An 18,049-nucleotide genomic window follows, 5' to 3' on the forward strand; every position below is an offset into this window, starting at 1 on the left:
GCCTTGAAGATGCCATATTAACATAGTGATTACAGGAGAGGAAATTAGAGTGGAGGCTTGAAAAGAGCAGGTCACATCTACCTGCTTCCTCACAAGCAGTCTGAAAAATTACTACGTATCTTGGGGGTAGGGAGGGAGTACCAGGAGGAAAGATCAGGGAAAACATTCACTGGACATGAAATGAAAATGTTGATTGATTTTATACCTCTCTAAAGATCTGACAACCAGACTGCTCTGGCATTAGGAACTATTCTGAGAAAACAACAAGGTGGAGATAGGGAGATCCTGCCAGGTTTGGAGATCAGTAGTGGAAGAGAAACCGTTTTCAGTTCTCTACCGAATTTAGTCTATTCAGTTTTTCTGTTACCATGACAATAAATACCTAAGCTAAATTTAGTGATAATTTTGCCAACAAAAATAGTCCAGAGTTTCGTCAACTGTGGCGTGAAGACTGAGGAAATGCACCCAGGTGGAGCAACTGACAAATATCCCGGCCCTCGGAACAAAATGAGCTTGGTGAGACGGGAGGTAGTAGGTAGGAGCCCAGACATTCCAGGAACAGAAATGATGCCTGTGAGGCTGGAGCTTGGACAGAAATGGCAGTGGGTTGGGGATTGCGGGGGGCAGGGGGGCGGTTCTTCCAGTCAGAGGTGCCGTCAGGGCCGCGTCTTGCAGGGCCTCTGAGGGTAAGACGAGATTTTATTCCACGTGCAACTAGAAGCCACTTGAGAGTGTAAAGAGGGGAATGACCTGACCTGTTTTAAAATCTCTCAAAATGTTTTTTCTATTTTAAGAAAATAATGAACATATAAATTATATTTAGATGCCAAAAATATCTTTAAAGATTTATTTATTTATTTATTTATTCATGAGAGAGGGAGAGAGAAAGGAAGAGCACAAGGTGGGGAGGGGCAGAGGGAGAGGGACAAGCAGACTCTCTGCTGAGCACGGAGCCCCATGAGGGGCCTGATCCCAGGACCCCAACCAAGATCATGACTGAGTGAAGTCAGATGCTTAACAGATTGAGCCACCCAGGTGTCCCTGAAAATATTTTATATTTGTTTTAAAGTGAATATGGTGGGTGAGGGGTCCTGGGAGGCTCAGTCATTTAAGCATCTGACCCTTGATTTCAGCTCAGATCATGATCTCAGGGTCATGAGACTGAGCCCCGAATCGGGATCTGCACTGGGAGTGGAGCCTGCTTAAGAGTCTCTCTCTGCCCCTCCCCATCTACCCCCTCTCCTCCTCTCTCTCCCTTTCAAATAAATAAATACATTTTAAAAATGAAAATGAATATAAGTAATCAAAGTTCCTCTGAAAACGTTTATAATTTGCAAAATTCAATACATCTGTTTGTACGTATTTTAAACCTATTCCAATTTCAGCTGAGTGAGTTTTTTCAGTGTTCTAAATTTCAACATCTTTTTTTTTTTTTTTTTTTAATTTATTTTTATTTCCAGCATAACAGTATTCATTATTTTTGCACCACACCCCGTGCTCCATACAATCCGTGCCCTCTATAATACCCACCACCTGGTACCCCAACCTCCCACCCCCCGTCCCTTCAAAACCCTCAGATTGTTTTTCAGAGTCCATAGTCTCTCATGGTTCACCTCCCCTTCCAATTTCCCCCAACTCCCTTCTCCACTCTAAGTCCCCATGTCCTCCATGCTATTTGTTATGCTCCACAAATAAGTGAAACCATATGATAGTTGACTCTCTCTGCTTGACTTATTTCACTCAGCTATGAAGGTCTCCATGCTCTAAAATCTTTACTTATATGCCACAGGATTAAATATACATAATTTATTGCTTTTACAAAAGGATGATGAAAAATGAAACCAATTTCTTTAAGCAGTCATTATGTTAGCTAAAATATTGCTTAAGTACAATCCAGAGAAAAATACTGAACACCTTATAAAGGAATGCTATCATTGCACCCAAAAGAGGCCATGTAAAGACAAAAGACAAAAAAAAAGTCACTATTTCACTTGAATTTCCAAAACCAAAATCAGTCCAAATTGATATATATTTAATTCTAAAAAACTTATAAAACCACTCATCAAAGTGGGAGAATATGCCATTGGCAAGACATACACTAGCCAAATATTTCACACCATTTATATAGAGAGCGTAATCACAGAAATTCAGCTGTCTTTATATTTCCTATTGAGTGAGAGTTATTTGTCATAAAATGGAATGGGGGTGGCAGGATGCCTTAGACAATAAGACTATTAACCATTTTTGCAAATGACTTCTTTATACATTATTTTTCTGACGTTGAAAATAGTTATGTATTTTTGGATTATGTAGCTAACACAAAGGAGGTATTTCAAGAATAAACTTACAAACCTGGATCATCTCATCAAATGATGAATGACAAAAATCACTTTAACTTATTGAGCACATGAAATATTTAAAGAAATATCTAATTTTTATGGCCTTAAGAAATACAGTTAGAAAATTAATCTTGTCTAAATTAATTTTGACAGTATTTTGGCAGATGTATATTTAAAAGAGATTATTCATACAATACTATATTTTAAAGGTGTAATTTAGGGCTTTTTATCGATTTAAACTTGAAAAGAAAATATTCAAGTTATAATGAACGTTGAAATTATTTTTTATAATGCTGTAGTTAAATTTGACACGAATTTTACCAGACTAGAAATACAGCACTCTTAATTAATTGGATACTTAAAGCTTTTTACTATAATGAAACATTCGTTTCTATTGAGTCTCGTGCTGGTTTTGAGGCCCCAGAGAATTACAATGCAGGCTTTCCCTAGAGACTGCCGTACTGCTGTAGTGCAGGTGGTTCGAAGCAATTAACGATTGCTCTCTGGAAGGCTGCTCAATTTTGAGGGGGTGTCCAGACCTACTGGATAAGAGTGAAGTGATCAAGTAGTGGTATTTGCCATGGATGTGTGAAAAAGAGGCTCTTACACACGTGCCCCAGAGCTGCCATCCTCATTTGCATCTCTAAAGATTCGTCCAAGGTTAGAATGTCCTAACACGTTTGTATCACTAGGGCGTGCTTCTGTTTCATGGCTTGTCATTCACAGCCATTGCAGTAGATTGAAAGTGGTTTTGTTCTACTTTGTGTTCAGAGTCTAAATGTGATGAGACATAAAGCCATCTGATATTCCAGTACTTCATTCCTCTTTAGACCAGAGTTTTTCAATGTACGGTCTCAAAAAAATGTGAGTGTGTCAAAACAAGCATTTGGGGGGGGGGTATAATAGAATACAAGAGAATAGAAAGCATCAGAGAATGTCACATGTGGAAAGAGCAGGGATCATTTTGTGAATCTTTTTTTTCAGTGGTATGTGTATGTGGGCCACGTTGTGATGTAAAATGAATTATTCTAGGTTGTGATGAGAACATTTTGAAAATCACTGGTTTAGATCCTAGTATTTTTACTTCTGTGAAGAAGAAGCTAAAGCATTGTTTTAAACTGACACTGACCTTGTCTGAGAAATATCTGAGTAATAGACCAGGACAAATGTCTAGTCCAAAGCTGTCTCATTTCAGTTTTCTGCCTAAGGAGCTGGGCAAAGTTTCTAGGCCAATATATAGTTGGTATTTGTTATCCTGGCATATGGCCTAGTCGTTGATTTGTGTGACCCTTAGAAACTTCCTTAGGAGGCTGAATTCTATAACAGTCTCATGAAATACTTCAGAGTGCCTAGAAAATGATAAACTCAATGACATAATGTCATTATTGGGTTTTTTTCCATTTTATATTTTTAATTATCTTTCTTTATAATCATGAGCTTAGTTACTTTACTACAGCAATTTAAATGCCCATATATTTTAAGAATCCATGATTCTAATATCTCCTGAAACTATTATGGATAGCCATTTTCCCATGCATTTATAATTAGATCTGATTTGTAATAAATGATATCCTGATTTAATTGTAAATTTGTATATATTCTTGTTTTTCATCTCTCCTTACCAGATGATGTTCACCACACTCAATGCTGTTTCCATTCCCCTAAAACATAACATTTATCCACTCATTTATTTATATATTGGTAATTAAGCAAGTGTTCATTCTTTGGGTGAAGCTGTAATGTTTATCTTGAAGATATGTGTTGTAAATAACTCTCTCCCCGTCACCACCTGTCCCTACCAGCTTAGTATCAAGGTTGTTTTAGCCATTCTGTAATGTGATAAGTTTCAAAATAATTCCAAGTCCTAAAGTACGCCCATTGCCAAGCTTTGAATTATGACTGAAAGGCGTGACATTTTCCATTTCATTAGGGTAAGACATTATAGACAACTCATCCTTGTTCAGAATTGAGATATGTCCTGTCTATTGATTCCCTTTAACATTTTTGTTTCAATTAATGGCTTTTTACTATTACTATAGTATAGTGGAGATTGTGGCTGTAATGGGATGAAATATAAGTCATTAGAATGGTCAGAATGGGGATCAAGAAATATCTTAGAACCTGAACAGTACCTTCCAGGGCTAAGTGGGTGTAGCTAGAGGGACAGGATAGGAGAAACCAGAATGGAAGGAAAGACTCTAAACAAGAAGGTAATTGTATTATCAGCATGATTTGTCTTCTTCAGATTTTCCTTAGTACTTGATGCTGATGTAGAGAGATACTTAAAGTGTGTCCTCTGTATCAGCAGAACTTTTTAGAAATATATATTATCAGACCCACATCCCAGAGTGACTGAATCAGATTCTTTGGGGGCAGTGGGGGCCAGTAATCTATGTTTTAGCAATCTCTGCAGATGATTCTTATGCATGCTAAAGTTTGAGTACCACAGCTAGAGAAAACATTGACAAATGGACCTCATGGTCATAATGGTATCGAAGAAAACGATATTTTATTTTTTTTAAAGATTTTGTTTATTTATTTGACAGACGGAGATCACAGAGAAGCAGGCAGAGAGAGAGGAAGAATCAGGTTCCCTGCTGAGCAGAGAGCCCAATGTGGGGCTTGATCCCAGGACCCTGAGATCATGACCTAAGCTGAAGGCAGAGGCTTTAACCCACTGAGCCACCCAGGGGCCTGAAAACTATATTTTAAATGTAATTTTATCCTTTCCATAGCATTTAGCTAGATGGATGTCTTAGAGTATTTGTTGTTGAAAAAAATACCATTTACCAAGACTAGTCAAGAAAAACATATAAGAGATTAAAAGTGAGATATATTTAATAGTGGATCAAGGAGAAAAATAAAATAAATGGCCTTATGTTATATAAAAGTTTTCTTTGCATTTGCTTTTATAGAACAATGACTCACTCTATGCGGACACTAAAAGCTGATTATTATATATTTGTTCTGTATTTCTAGGAGAGCATTTGCATGGAAATACCTCTCTCTAATCCAAAAGAGAGAATCATTCACATAGATGTGCAGTTATCCAGTGCTGCCCTTAATGGACTCAAGCAACTTACTCTGCATCCACGAGAGTATATGAACTATGTCGTACAGTATTCTCCAGCAACTACAGGCTGTAGAGATGAAAGGTATGGTTTGAGTGTGGCATTTTATTGTTGATCCTTTGAAATAAAGACTTCAAAAGGATTTTAAGTGACTTATTCATCTACTCAAATAAAAGATGACAGAGTTGACATACCAGCCCAGTTATAATTTTATTTATTTATTGTTTCCAGTTAATACTTTCAGACAGTCACAGGTTCTGTTTCTGTTTCCCCAGAAGGGAGCACATGCTGATAATACAGAAAGGTCTCCAGAGTTGCGTATCACTTAATAGCCTTCATACAAAAATATACAGGTGTTTAAATCAATGAACCAAATTGGATTTAATTACAGAAAGCAGGACTTCTCTTGTTATTGCTCCTGCAAGACATTTGACTTCATTAATGTTTAAATATTTTTCATTCATTCAACAGACATTTATTAAATAGATCTTAATGATGACACCTTTTTCTGAATAATGAAGTGATCTTCTCATGAAAAGGAAACATTTAAAAATAGATCTACAACAACAGTAGAATGTGTCACAAAGCAGTTGTCAAATATTGTATTTGAAACCACCTATTTAGGATATTTTCTGCCAATTTTATTACACAAACTAAAACCACTGATAAGATTTTGTATATTTTTCTCCACCAGCATTGTTTTTCAGCCAGATGTGACTCTCGAGTTCTGGTATTTACTGAGATTAACTACTGAATTGCCGAAACCAGTCACAATACCAGAAATACAATGTGACCTTGGGAAGTAAGTTCCATTTCATAGATAAAATTGTTTCGTGGAAGGAGAAAAGTTTATCTAAAAGAATATTGTTGTAATTTACTTAATCTTTTTGGTAAGACATAAATACATTTTATTTTTTTTAAATTTTTATTTATTTTTGTTATTTTTTATTTTTATTTTTTATAAACATATAATATATTTTTATTCCCAGGGGTACAGGTCTGTGAATCACCAGGTTTACACATTTCACAGTACTCACCCCAGCACATACCCTCCCCAATGTCCATAACCCCACCCCCCACTCCCAACCCCCTCCCCCCAGCAACCCTCAGTTTGTTTTGTGATACTACGAGTCACTTATGGTTTGTCTCCCTCCCAATCCCATCTTGTTTCATTGATTCTTCTCCTACCCACTTAAGCCCCCATGTTGCATCTCCACTCCCTCATATCAGGGAGATCATATGATAGTTGTCTTTCTCCGATTGACTTACTTCACTAAGCATGATACCCTCTAGTTCCATCCACGTTGTTGCAAATAGCAAGATTTCATTTCTTTTGATGACTGCATAGTATTCCATTGTGTATATATACCACTTCTTCTTTATCCATTCATCTGTTGATGGACATCTAGGTTCTTTACATAGCTTGGCTATTGTAGACATTGCTGCTATAAACATTCGGGTGCACGTGCCCTTCGGATCACGACGTTTGTATCTTTAGGGTAAATACCCAGTAGTGCAATTGCTGGGTCATATGGTAGTGCTATTTTCAATATTTTGAGGAACCTCCATGCTGTTTTTCAGAGTGGTTGCACCAGCTTGCATTCCCACCAAAGTGTAGGGGGGTTCCCCTTTCTCCACATCCTCGCCAGCATCTGTCATTTCCTGACTTGTTAATTTTAGTCATTCTGACTGGTGTGAGGTGATATCTCATTGTGGTTTTGATTTGTATTTCCCTGATGCCGAGTGATATGGAGCACTTTTTCATGTGTCTGTTGGCCATCTGGATGTCTTCTTTGCCGAAATGTCTGTTCATGTCCTCTGCCTATTTCTTGATTGGATTATTTGTTCTTTGGGTGTTGAGTTTGCTAAGTTCTTTATAGATTTTAGACACTAGCCCTTTATTTGATATATCGTTTGCAAATATCTTCTCCCATTCTGTCAGTTGTCTTTTGGTTTTGTTGATGGTTTCCTTTGCTATGCAAAACTTTTTGATCTTGATGAAATCCCAATAGTTCATTTTTGCCCTTGCTTCCCTTGCCTTTGGCGATGTTCCTAGGAAGATGTTGCTGCGGCTGAGGTCGAAGAGGTTGCTGCCTGTGTTCTCCTCAAGGATTTTGATGGATTCCTTTCTCACATTGAGGTCCTTTATCGATTTTGAGTCTATTTTCATGTGTGGTGTAAGGAAATGGTCCAATTTCATTTTTCTGCATGTGGCTGTCCAATTTTCCCAATACCATTTGTTGAAGAGGCTGTCTTTTTTCCATTGGACATTCTTTCCTGCTTTGTCGAAGATTAGTTGACCATACCGTTGAGGGTCTACTTCTGGGCTCTCTATTCTGTTCCATTGATCTATGTGTCTGTTTTTGTGCCAGTACCATGCTGTCTTGATGATGCCAGCTTTATAATAGAGCTTGAAGTCCGGAATTGTGATGCCACCAACTATGGCTTTCTTTTTCAATATTCCTTTGGCTATTTGAGGTCTTTTCTGGTTCCATATAAATTTTAGAATTATTTGTTCCATTTCTTTGAAAAAAATGGATGGTATTTTGATAGGAATTGCATTAAATGTGTAGATTGCTTTAGCTAGCATAGACATTTTCACAATATTTATTCTTCCAATCCAGGAGCATGGAACATTTTTCCATTTCTTTGTGTCTTCCTCAATTTCTTTCATGAATACTTTATAGTTTTCTGAGTACAGGTTCTTAGCCTCTTTGGTTAGGTTTATTCCTAGGTATCTTATAGTTTTGGGTGCAATTGTAAATGGAATGGACTCCTTAATTTCTCTTTCTTCTGTCTTGTTGTTGGTGTAGAGAAATGCAACTGATTTCTGTGCATTGATTTTATATCCTTACACTTTACTGAATTCCTGTACAAGTTCCAGCAGTTTTAGAGTGGAGTCTTTTGGGTTTTCCACATATAGTATCATATCATCTGCAGAGTGAGAGTTTGACTTCTTCTTCGCCAATTTGGATGCCTTTAATTTCCTTTTGTTGTCTGATTGCTCAGGCTAGGACTTCTAGTACTATGTTGAATATCAGTGGTGATAATGGACATCCCTGCTGTGTTCCTCACCTTAGCGGAAAAGCTTTCAGTTTTTCTCCATTGAGAATGATACTTGCGGTGGGTTTTTCATAGATGGCTTTGATAATATTGAGGTATGTACCCTCTATCTCTACACTTTGAAGAGTTTTGATCAGGAAGGGATGCTGAACTTTGTCAAAGGCTTTTTCAGCATCTATTGAGAGTATCATATGGTTCTCGTTCTCTCTTTTATTAATGTGTTGTATCACATTGATTGATTTGCAGATGTTGAACCAACCTTGCAGCCCTGGAATAAATCCCACTTGGTTGTGGTGAATAATCCTTTTAATGTACTGTTGAATCCTATTGGCTAGTATTTTGGTGAGAATTTTCGCATCTGTGTTCATCAAGGATATTGGTATGTAGTTCTCTGTTTTGATGGGATCCTTGTCTGGTTTTGGGATCAAGGTGATGCTGGCCTCATAAAATGAGTTTGGAAGTTTTCCTTCCATTTCTATTTTTTGGAACAATTTCAGGAGAATAAGAATTAGTTCTTCTTTAAATGTTTGGTAGAATTCCCCCAGGAAGCCATCTGGCCCTTGGTTTTTGTTTGTTTGGAGATTTTTGATGACTGTTTCAATCTCCTTACTGGTTATGGGTCTGTTCAGGTTTTCTATTTCTTCCTGGTTCAGTTGTGGTAGTTTATATGTCTCTAGGAATGCATCCATTTCTTTCAGATTGTCAAATTTGTTGGTGTAGAGTTGCTCATAGTATGTTCTTATAATCGTCTGTATTTCTTTGGTGGTAGTTGTGATCTCTCCTCTTTCATTCATGATTTTATTTATTTGGGTCCTTTCTCTTTTCTTTTTGATAAGTCTGGCCAGGGGTTTATCAATCTTATTAATTCTTTCAATGAACCAGCTCCTAGTTTCGTTGATTTGTTCTATTGTTTTTTTGGTTTCTATTTCATTGTTTTCTACTCTGATCTTTATTATTTCTCTTTTCCTGCTGCGTTTAGGGTTTCTTTCTTGTTCTTTCTCCAGCTCCTTTAGGTGTAGGGTTAGGTTGTGTACTTGAGACCTTTCTTGTTTCTTGAGAAAGGCATGTACCGCTATATATTTTCCTCTTAGCACTGCCTTTGTTGTGTCCTACAGATTTTGAACCATTGTGTTTTCTTTATCATTTGTTTCCATGAATTTTTTCAATTCTTCTTTAATTTCCTGGTTGACCCATCCATTCTTTAGAAGGATGCTGTTTAGTCTCCATGTATTTGGGTTCTTTTCAAATTTCCTCTTGTGATTGAGTTCTAGCTTCAGAGCATTGTGGTCTGAAAATATGCAGGGAATGATCCCAATCTTTTGATACCGGTTGAGTCCTGATTTAGGACCGAGGATGTGATCTATTCTGGAGAATGTTCCATGTGCACTAGAGAAGAATGTGTATTTTGTTGCTTTGGGATGAAATGTTCTGAATATATCTGTGATGTCCATCTGGTCCAGTGTGTCATTTAAGGCCTTTATTTCCTTGTTGATCTTTTGCTTGGATGATCTGTCCATTTCAGTGAGGGGGGTGTTAAAGTCCCTTACTATTATTGTATTATTGTTGTGTTTCTTTGATTTTGTTATTAATTGGTTTATATAGTTGGCTGCTCCCACGTTAGGGGCATAGGTATTTAAAATTGTTAGATCTTCTTGTTGGACAGATCCCTTGAGTATGATATAGTGTCCTTCCTCATCTCTTATTATAGTCTTTGGCTTAAAATCTATTTGATCTGATATAAGGATTGCCACCCCTGCTTTCTTCTGATGTCCATTAGCATGGTAAATTGTTTTCCACCCCCTCACTTTACATCTAGAGATGTCTTCGGGTCTAAAATGAGTTTCTTGTAGGCAACATATAGATGGATTTTGTTTTTTTATCCATTCTGATACCCTGTGTCTTTTGATTGGGGCATTTAGCCCATTTACATTCAGGGTAACTATTGAGAGATATGAATTTAGTGCCATTGAATTGCCTGTAAAGGCACTGTTACTGTATGTTGTCTCTATTCCTTTGTGATCTACTACTTTTAGGCTTTCTCTTTGCTTAGAGAACCCCTTTCAATATTTCCTGTAGAGCTGATTTGGTGTTTGCAAATTCTTTCAGTTTTTGTTTGTCCTGGAAGGTTTTTATCTCTCCGTCTATTTTCAATGATAGCCTAGCTGGATATAGTATTCTTGGCTGCATGTTTTTCTTGTTTAGTGCTCTGAAAATATCATGCCAGCTCTTTCTGGCCTGCCAGGTCTCTGTGGATAAGTCTGCTGCCAATCTAATATTTTTACCATTGTATGTTACAGACTTCTTTTCCCGGGCTGCTTTCAGGATTTTCTCTTTGTCACTAAGACTTGTAAATTTTACTATTAGGTGACAGGTTGTGGGCCTGTTCTTATTGATTTTGAGGGGGGTTCTATGCACCTCCTGGATTTTAACGCTTGTTCCCTTTGCCATATTAGGGAAATTCTCTCCAATAATTCTTTCCAATATACCCTCTGCTCCCTTCTCTCTTTCTTCTTCTTCTGGAATCCCAAGTATTCTAATGTTGTTTCATCTTATAGTGTCACTTATCTCTCGAATTCTCCCCTCGTGGTCCAGTAGCTGTTTGTCCCTCCTTTGCTTAGCTTCTTTATTCTCTGCCATTTGGTTTTCTATATTGCTAATTCTTCTGCCTCATTTATCCTAGCAGTGATAACCTCCATTTTTTATTGCACCTCATTAATAGCTTTTTTGATTTCAACTTGGTTAGATTTTAGTTCTTTTATTTCTCCAGAAAGGGCTTTTATATCTCCCCGGAGGATTTCTCTGATATCTTCCATGCCTTTTTGAGCCCAGTTAGAACCTTGAGAATCATCATTCTGAACTCTGTATCTGACATATTACCAATGTCTGTATTGATTAGGTCCCTAGCCTTTGGTACTGCCTCTTGTTCTTTTTTTTGTGGTGAATTTTTCCGCCTTGTCATTTTGTCCAGATAAGAGTATATGAATGAGCAAGTAAAGTACTAAAAGGGTGGCAAAGACCCCAGGAAAATACGCTTTAACCAAATCAGAAAGATCCTAAATTGTTGGGGGGGGGGAAAGGGGTAAAAAGAGGTTCAGAGGAAAAAAAAAAAAGAAAAAAAAAGAAACAATTAAAAAAGAAAACGAATAAAGAAAAAATATAAAAAAGAAAATATATATATATTAGATAAACTAGTTTAAAAAGTTAAAAAAGTAAAGGATAAAAGTTAAAAAAGTAAGCAGAAGAAGAAAAAAATTGAAAAAAAGAAAGAAAAAAATTTAATTAACTGCAAGACTAAGCAATCATGGGAAGAAAGCCATGAGTTCATTGCTTTGCTTTCCCCTCCTCTGGAATTCCGCCGCTCTCCTTGGTATTGAACCTGCACTCCTTGGTAGGTGATCTTGGTCCTGGCTGGATTTCTTTTTGATCTTCTGTGGGAGGGGCCTGTTGTAGTGATTCTCAACTGTCCTTTCCCCAGGCGGAATTGCCTGCCCTTACCAGGGGCCGGGCAGAGTAATCAGCTCGGGTTCGCTTTCAGGAGCTTTTGTTCCCTGAAGGTTTTCTGTAGAGTTCCGAGGACAGGAATGAAAATGGCGGCCTCCCGGTCTCCGGCCCAGAGGAGCCAAGAGCCTGGGGCCCCACTCCTCAGTGCACCCTCAGAGAACAGCGCCCAATTACTCCCATCTGCCTAGCCTCCGGCCACGCTCTGAGCTCACCGAGCCTGCGACCGGTTCAAGGTAACCCCGAGCTGGGAGCTCACTCCTCGGCTCTGTCTCTGTAGCCGGCTTCCCTGTTCTAATACCTGTGAGCTCTGCGACACGCAGACACCCCCGATCCTTCTGTGACCCTGCGGGACCTGAGGCCACGCTGACCCCACATTGGCTTCACCCCTGTTTAGCCTCTGGAGCAATGTCCCTCAGCGGAACAGACTTTTAAAAGTCCTGATTTTGTGCTCCGTTGCTCCGCCGCTTGCCGGGAACTGGCACCTCCCCCCGCGGTCTATCTTCCCGTCGCTTTGGATTCACTTCTCCACCAGTCGTACCTTTCAGAAAGTGTTTGATTTTCTGTTTCTAGAATTGCTGTTCTTCTTCTCTTCGATCTCCCGTTGGATTTGCAGGTGTTTGCAATCTTTAGATAAGCTATCTAGCTGATCTCCTGCTACCTGAAGTAGTCTCAGCCTGCTACTTCTCCGCCATCTTCATAAATACATTTTTAGTCCTTGATTTTCTTTTCCAGGGAAGAATTTATATTTAAACTAACCCATGGAAAATTTATGTGAAAGAAAAACAAATTGGGACTTAGTAAGGAGAGGCTTTACTCAGAATCATTATTGCAAGGGAGAGAAAGGGACTACTGAAATAGTTGGAGATGCATATCTCAGAAATCTGAAAGCATCTCAAAATCAAACAGGAAAGGGTAAAGGTGGAACAAGAATAGATAAGCAAACTCTTTGGGGGGAAATCTGGCAAGGAAAGGAGAATGACTGGTGGCAATTGATAGGAAAAGAACTACCCTGTGATAAACTGACTCCCAGGAGAAGCCAAGGAAGGAGGTATATTTCACTTTATTTGTGCTTGCTCAGGCTTGGGGACAAACAGAGCTCATGGCCCCATAAGAAACATAGAAGGCTGAGTAAAGTTTGGTCAAAGCAAAGCAGAGGGTCAGCAATAGACAGCGGAGAATACTTGGTCACGTGGCTAATAGCATGTGCCCTTGACATATGACCATTTATATTTACATGGTTGAGCTCTTATTATGTCTGGTACCAGGTTTGATGCTGGTATGTTGGGTAATCAAATCACAATTCCTACTTTTATTATTTTTTAAGAGGTATTTATTTGAGAGAGAGTGAGAGAGAGAGCACGAACAGGGGGAGCAACAGAGGGAGAGGAAGAGAAGACCACTCCTTACCGAGCACAAAGCCTGACGTGGGGCTCAGTGTCAAGACCCTGAGATCTCGACCTGAGCTGAAACTAAGAGCCAGATGCTTAACCAGCTGAGCCATGCAGGGGGGTCCCTACTTTGAAAAAAAATTTTATTTCTTATTTTTATTATTATTTTTTAAATTCTTATTTTTTTTAAAGATTTTATTTATTTATTTGACAGGCAGAAATCACAAGTAAGCACAGAGACAGGCAGAGAGAGAGGAGGGGAAGCAGGCTCTCTGCTGAGCAGAGAGCCTGACGTGGGGCTCAATCCCAGGACCCTGAGATCATGACCTGAGCCAAAGGCAGAGGCTTAACTCACTCAGCCACCCAGGCACACCCCTACTTTTATTTTTATTTATTTTTAATAATTCTATAAATATTACTTTTTATTAAGAAATGGAAATCCAATATGAAACAAATAGAATTATGGTATTAATGAGTTCTAAATAGTTTATGGGTCTCAGGTCAGACTTATACAAAGCTCAAGGTGACATTTATTTACGTCATATTTTAGGGGTCAGTTTTGATTATGTCAGATACAATTGAAAACGTGCTTCCATAAATTACTATGCAATAATTCCATATAAAGTTGAGGTAATCCCTCATAGCTTAATAGTAAAGATCCTTTTCAAATCTAATATTCTTGGAATCATTTTGGTTTCTAGTATGTGTAAAATACATTCATTATTATCATCTCAGGATCACAATTTTTTTCATTCAGGATGAGGATTTTTTGAGCCATATCATCTTGAAAGGAAGTTTAAGACCTAAAAGTTACTATATTGTTCACAGATATAAACTACATGAATATTTTTTAAGACTAATATGCCTATTAGGGGGATTTGCCTTGGTTTCAAATGGGGTAAGTGAGGTTTACAGATGCTAAGTGATTTGCCCTAGGTCACTCAATGTAGAAAAGAGACTAAGGAGAATGTTCTTGTATATAATTTTCCAAATTCAAACTAGTGGATCTACATAGAAAATCCAGTGGAAATCCAAAGATTTGCCCTACAAACCTTTGAAAGATAATAGTCTCTAAACAAATAAATAACATCTGTGAATATAAAAACGTGCCAAAATCTCTACATTCTCTAGCAGAGATGTCCTTTGGCCTCTTTCCTGCTTCATATTATAGTATCATACATGATTGTATTAACAATACTTAACAAAGGATGATTAGGAAATACGTGAATCTGCAAGAGGATTTGGTGCAATTTTGCTTCAAACAAAATACAGCGTGTTAGGCCTGAAGGCAAACCTAAAATACCCTGGAAGTAGCATATGTAAAAGAAACAGCATCCATGTGAAATAACATAAAGGGCTTTTAATTAAATCTAACTTACAGTATTGGGCTGATTTTAATGGCACAGTAGATCCTCCAGTATTGTTTTTGTTACCATTCCAAGTTGTCTTTCCTGCATTTCAATCACCGCTGATAGATGAAACTTTAGGTCTCAGATTTTTTTTTCTGTCCAAAGGACAATACACAATTCATGCTTTTAAAGAGCATGTGCACTAATGGACAAATCAGTACCTCTTTGTTAATTTATCTCCCTTAGCACTCCAGCAGTGCTCCTTAGCTCCTCCCAGTGCCAGATCTGTACCTGATAAATCCTTAGCAAGTCCTTTGTTAAGGAAGTGGTCCCAGTAAGAACAATCAGTAAGAGAATAGGGGAAGCAGGATAAGAAAGGGGAAGAAGCTAAGCAAGGGTGTGATGGCAGGTGTAGCCCCAGACTATCTGATCCTGCAGAGAGCTCTGTAGCATAAATTACACCTCAGAGTTGGTCCTGTCTTAATGCAAAGATGCTTGACTTTTGAACTCCCTTACTAGTCACTATAAGCTTCCTTGGGAAGAGGTAAAAACTCCCAAGCAATTCTACTGCCTGTAGAGTTGAGGAGACAGCAGGACCCATCGGCAATAATCTGGTCTCAGATGGAGATAAACAGCCAGTATGTAGAAGTTGGGATCTGAGGGAAGAGTACTGGTAAAAATCTTTCAGGGGAACTGGGTGGGGTGCCGGCAATGTCTGCTTTTACTTACTAACAAACTTATTTCTAGTTTTCTATTTTTTCTTGCTTTAAAAATAAATGAATGTATGAAAACTATAAACATACATAAAAGTATTAGTAAATGTAATACACTTAATGTGAAAATATTTAGCACAGCAAGTTTTACAATCATGGATTTTTTCTTTATTACACTGAAAGGTGCTCACCTTTTCTCTTTCTTTTTGAATTCTTGTTACTTTTGGTCATGTTGTTCTAAAGCATAATTTCTTTTTATCTAAGTTATACTGTATATAATTAGAAGTTGCAAAATAATAATAGATGTTTGAGAGTAACTTTTTTTAGCTAGCCTTATTCTGGATCCTTCTCCTCTTTGGAAATTTGCATGTCCATTAATTGTATCCAGTGTCTTTAAAATGTTTAATAAATCAGTGTGGCTTTATTTTCATACACTTTTCTAGGCAGTTGGGTGTCTCTTTCAATATGGAAATACATGACTTTCAGTTTCTGGAAGTCTCAAATTATGCCATCTATTTTCTCTCTTCTTATAACACCTTTGTTTTAGTTTTAGAGCTTGGGGGCTATTTTAATTTTCTTATTTTTTGGTCTTTTTTTTTAACCAGCATCTGTGCTTTTGCATTCAGTTACATTTACCTGAATTTATCTTCTATTCTTTCTGTTGAATTTTTGTGTCAGCCGTCAACATCCAGCACCATTTTTGTTGTTGTTGTTTGGATATTTCTTTTACATATTTCTGGGTTTTTAAAAATTATAACGTTCTGTTCTTATTTCATGTTGATAATATTTTTTCTGATATGCTTAAGATATGAATGTTCATTTTAAGAGGTCTTGGTCTTTGTCTTTAGTTATAAATTTTCTTCTTCTTTTTCCCTACTCAAAAATTTCCCTGATACTTGTGTTACCCATATTTAAAGATCTATTTATTTAATTGAGTGTGAGAAAGAAAGTAGGGGGAGCAGAGGGAAACAGAATCCCAGGCAGACTCCCTGCTGAGTGCAGAGCCCAAAGCCAAGCTCAAACTCAGGACCTTTCGATCATGACCGGAGCCAAAATCAAGAGTTGGATGCTTAACCCGCCTAGTTACCCAGGCTCCCCTTGCTGATATTTAAATGTGAGGCTCTAAAATAATGGTCAGGACTTACCCATTTGTGTTGTTCTGTGTACCATGCTTGATTGATTTTCTTTGCTGCAAAAGAATTTTTTATTGTTTATAAACTTTTGGGGTTTTTCCCCCCAATTTGGTATATTATGAAACATATTGTTTATAACATTGTATATGCTTTTGTTGCACATATATGCTCATTTCTATTGGGTAGAAACATAGAAATGCAATATCACTTTAATTTAGTGGGTAACAATAAAAAGTTCAAAATCGGTTGTATGTATTTACACTCCACTGGCCATATATGAATGATAGTTGTTTTACATCCTCAAGAACATGGGTATTGTAAGACGAATTTTAACCATTGTGCTGTGTGTAAAGTAGGACGTCAATGTACTTCTATTTTTTTTTAAGATTTTAAAAAAAGATTTATTTATTTATTTGTTTGTTTGTTTATTTATCCGAGGGGCTGAGGGTGAGAACAGGGAAAGGACAGAGGGATAGAGAGAGAAAGAATCTCAACAGACTCCACATTGAGCCCAGAGCCCAATGCAGAGCTTGTTCCCATGACCCTGAGTTCCCATGACCTGAACTGAAATCAAGAGTCAGAGCCTAACTGAGCCACCCAGGCACCCCTTCAGACTTTTTTTTTTCTTAAGTGATCTCTACATCCAGCATAGGGCTTGAACTCACAACCTTGTGATCAAGAGTCCCACCCTCTTCTGACTGAGTCAGCCAGGCACCCCTATGTCAATGCACTTTTAATTTACATTTCTCTCATGACTAATGAGGTTGAGCACCTGCCATATGTTTTATCTTTTTTGAAATTTTTCTTCTTGCCCTTTGATCATTTTACTATTAGTTTGTCTGTATTTTCCTTTATATCTTATAGTTCTTTATATATAGTGGCTACAAACCTTTGTGGGTTATATATGTTGCAAATACCTTTTCTTATCTTGTGAATTTCCTTTTCAGCCTCTTAGTGGAGTCTTTTAGTGAAATTAAATTCTGAATTTTAATGTAGTTTATAAGCCTTTTTGTTTTCTCCAATTCTTCCATATTCTAACATCACTAAGAACATCACTGTCATCGTATATAGTTCTCATGGTTAGGTCCACAATGTACCTGGAGTTGATATCTGCATGTGATATGAGAGAAACATAAGATAGGAGGTCATTACACTAATTCAGGACCAAGATGATAGCAGGTTGGACCAAAGGATTGCCAGTGATTGTGGAGAGAAGTGTTCAGTTATGGTTTATTTTTTAAAGTAGAGCTAATGACTTTTGTTCACTAGAAATATTTGAGGCATAAGGAAAACAGGAGGGCATGGATGACACTAAAGTTTTTGACCTGAGCAACTGAAACTAAAGATGTGACATTAACTGAGATAGAGGAGACTATAAGAAAACCTGGTTTGAGGGTCAGGATCAAGAGCTCAGCTTGGGACCTGTAAATTTGAAGTTTCTATTAAACACCTGAATGATGATTAGGAAGTTTGAGAAAAAGCCTGGAGTACA

The 18,049-nt window shown here is 37.6% G+C and overlaps 1 protein-coding gene across 1 annotated transcript in view; it reads left to right on the forward strand.

Annotated features, from left to right (window-relative positions):
* The window catches only part of CFAP47 (cilia and flagella associated protein 47), a 521,025-nt gene that overhangs the window by 372,442 nt on the left and 130,534 nt on the right, over positions 1-18,049 (forward strand). Inside the window, exons 52-53 of the mRNA XM_032330937.1 lie at positions 5,319-5,494; positions 6,105-6,212. Of these exons, the coding sequence (XP_032186828.1) occupies positions 5,319-5,494; positions 6,105-6,212 (284 nt within the window). The remainder of the gene's footprint in view (positions 1-5,318; positions 5,495-6,104; positions 6,213-18,049) is intronic.

Source organism: Mustela erminea, chromosome X (assembly GCF_009829155.1).
Source record: "Mustela erminea isolate mMusErm1 chromosome X, mMusErm1.Pri, whole genome shotgun sequence".
Taxonomy (NCBI): domain Eukaryota; kingdom Metazoa; phylum Chordata; class Mammalia; order Carnivora; family Mustelidae; genus Mustela; species Mustela erminea.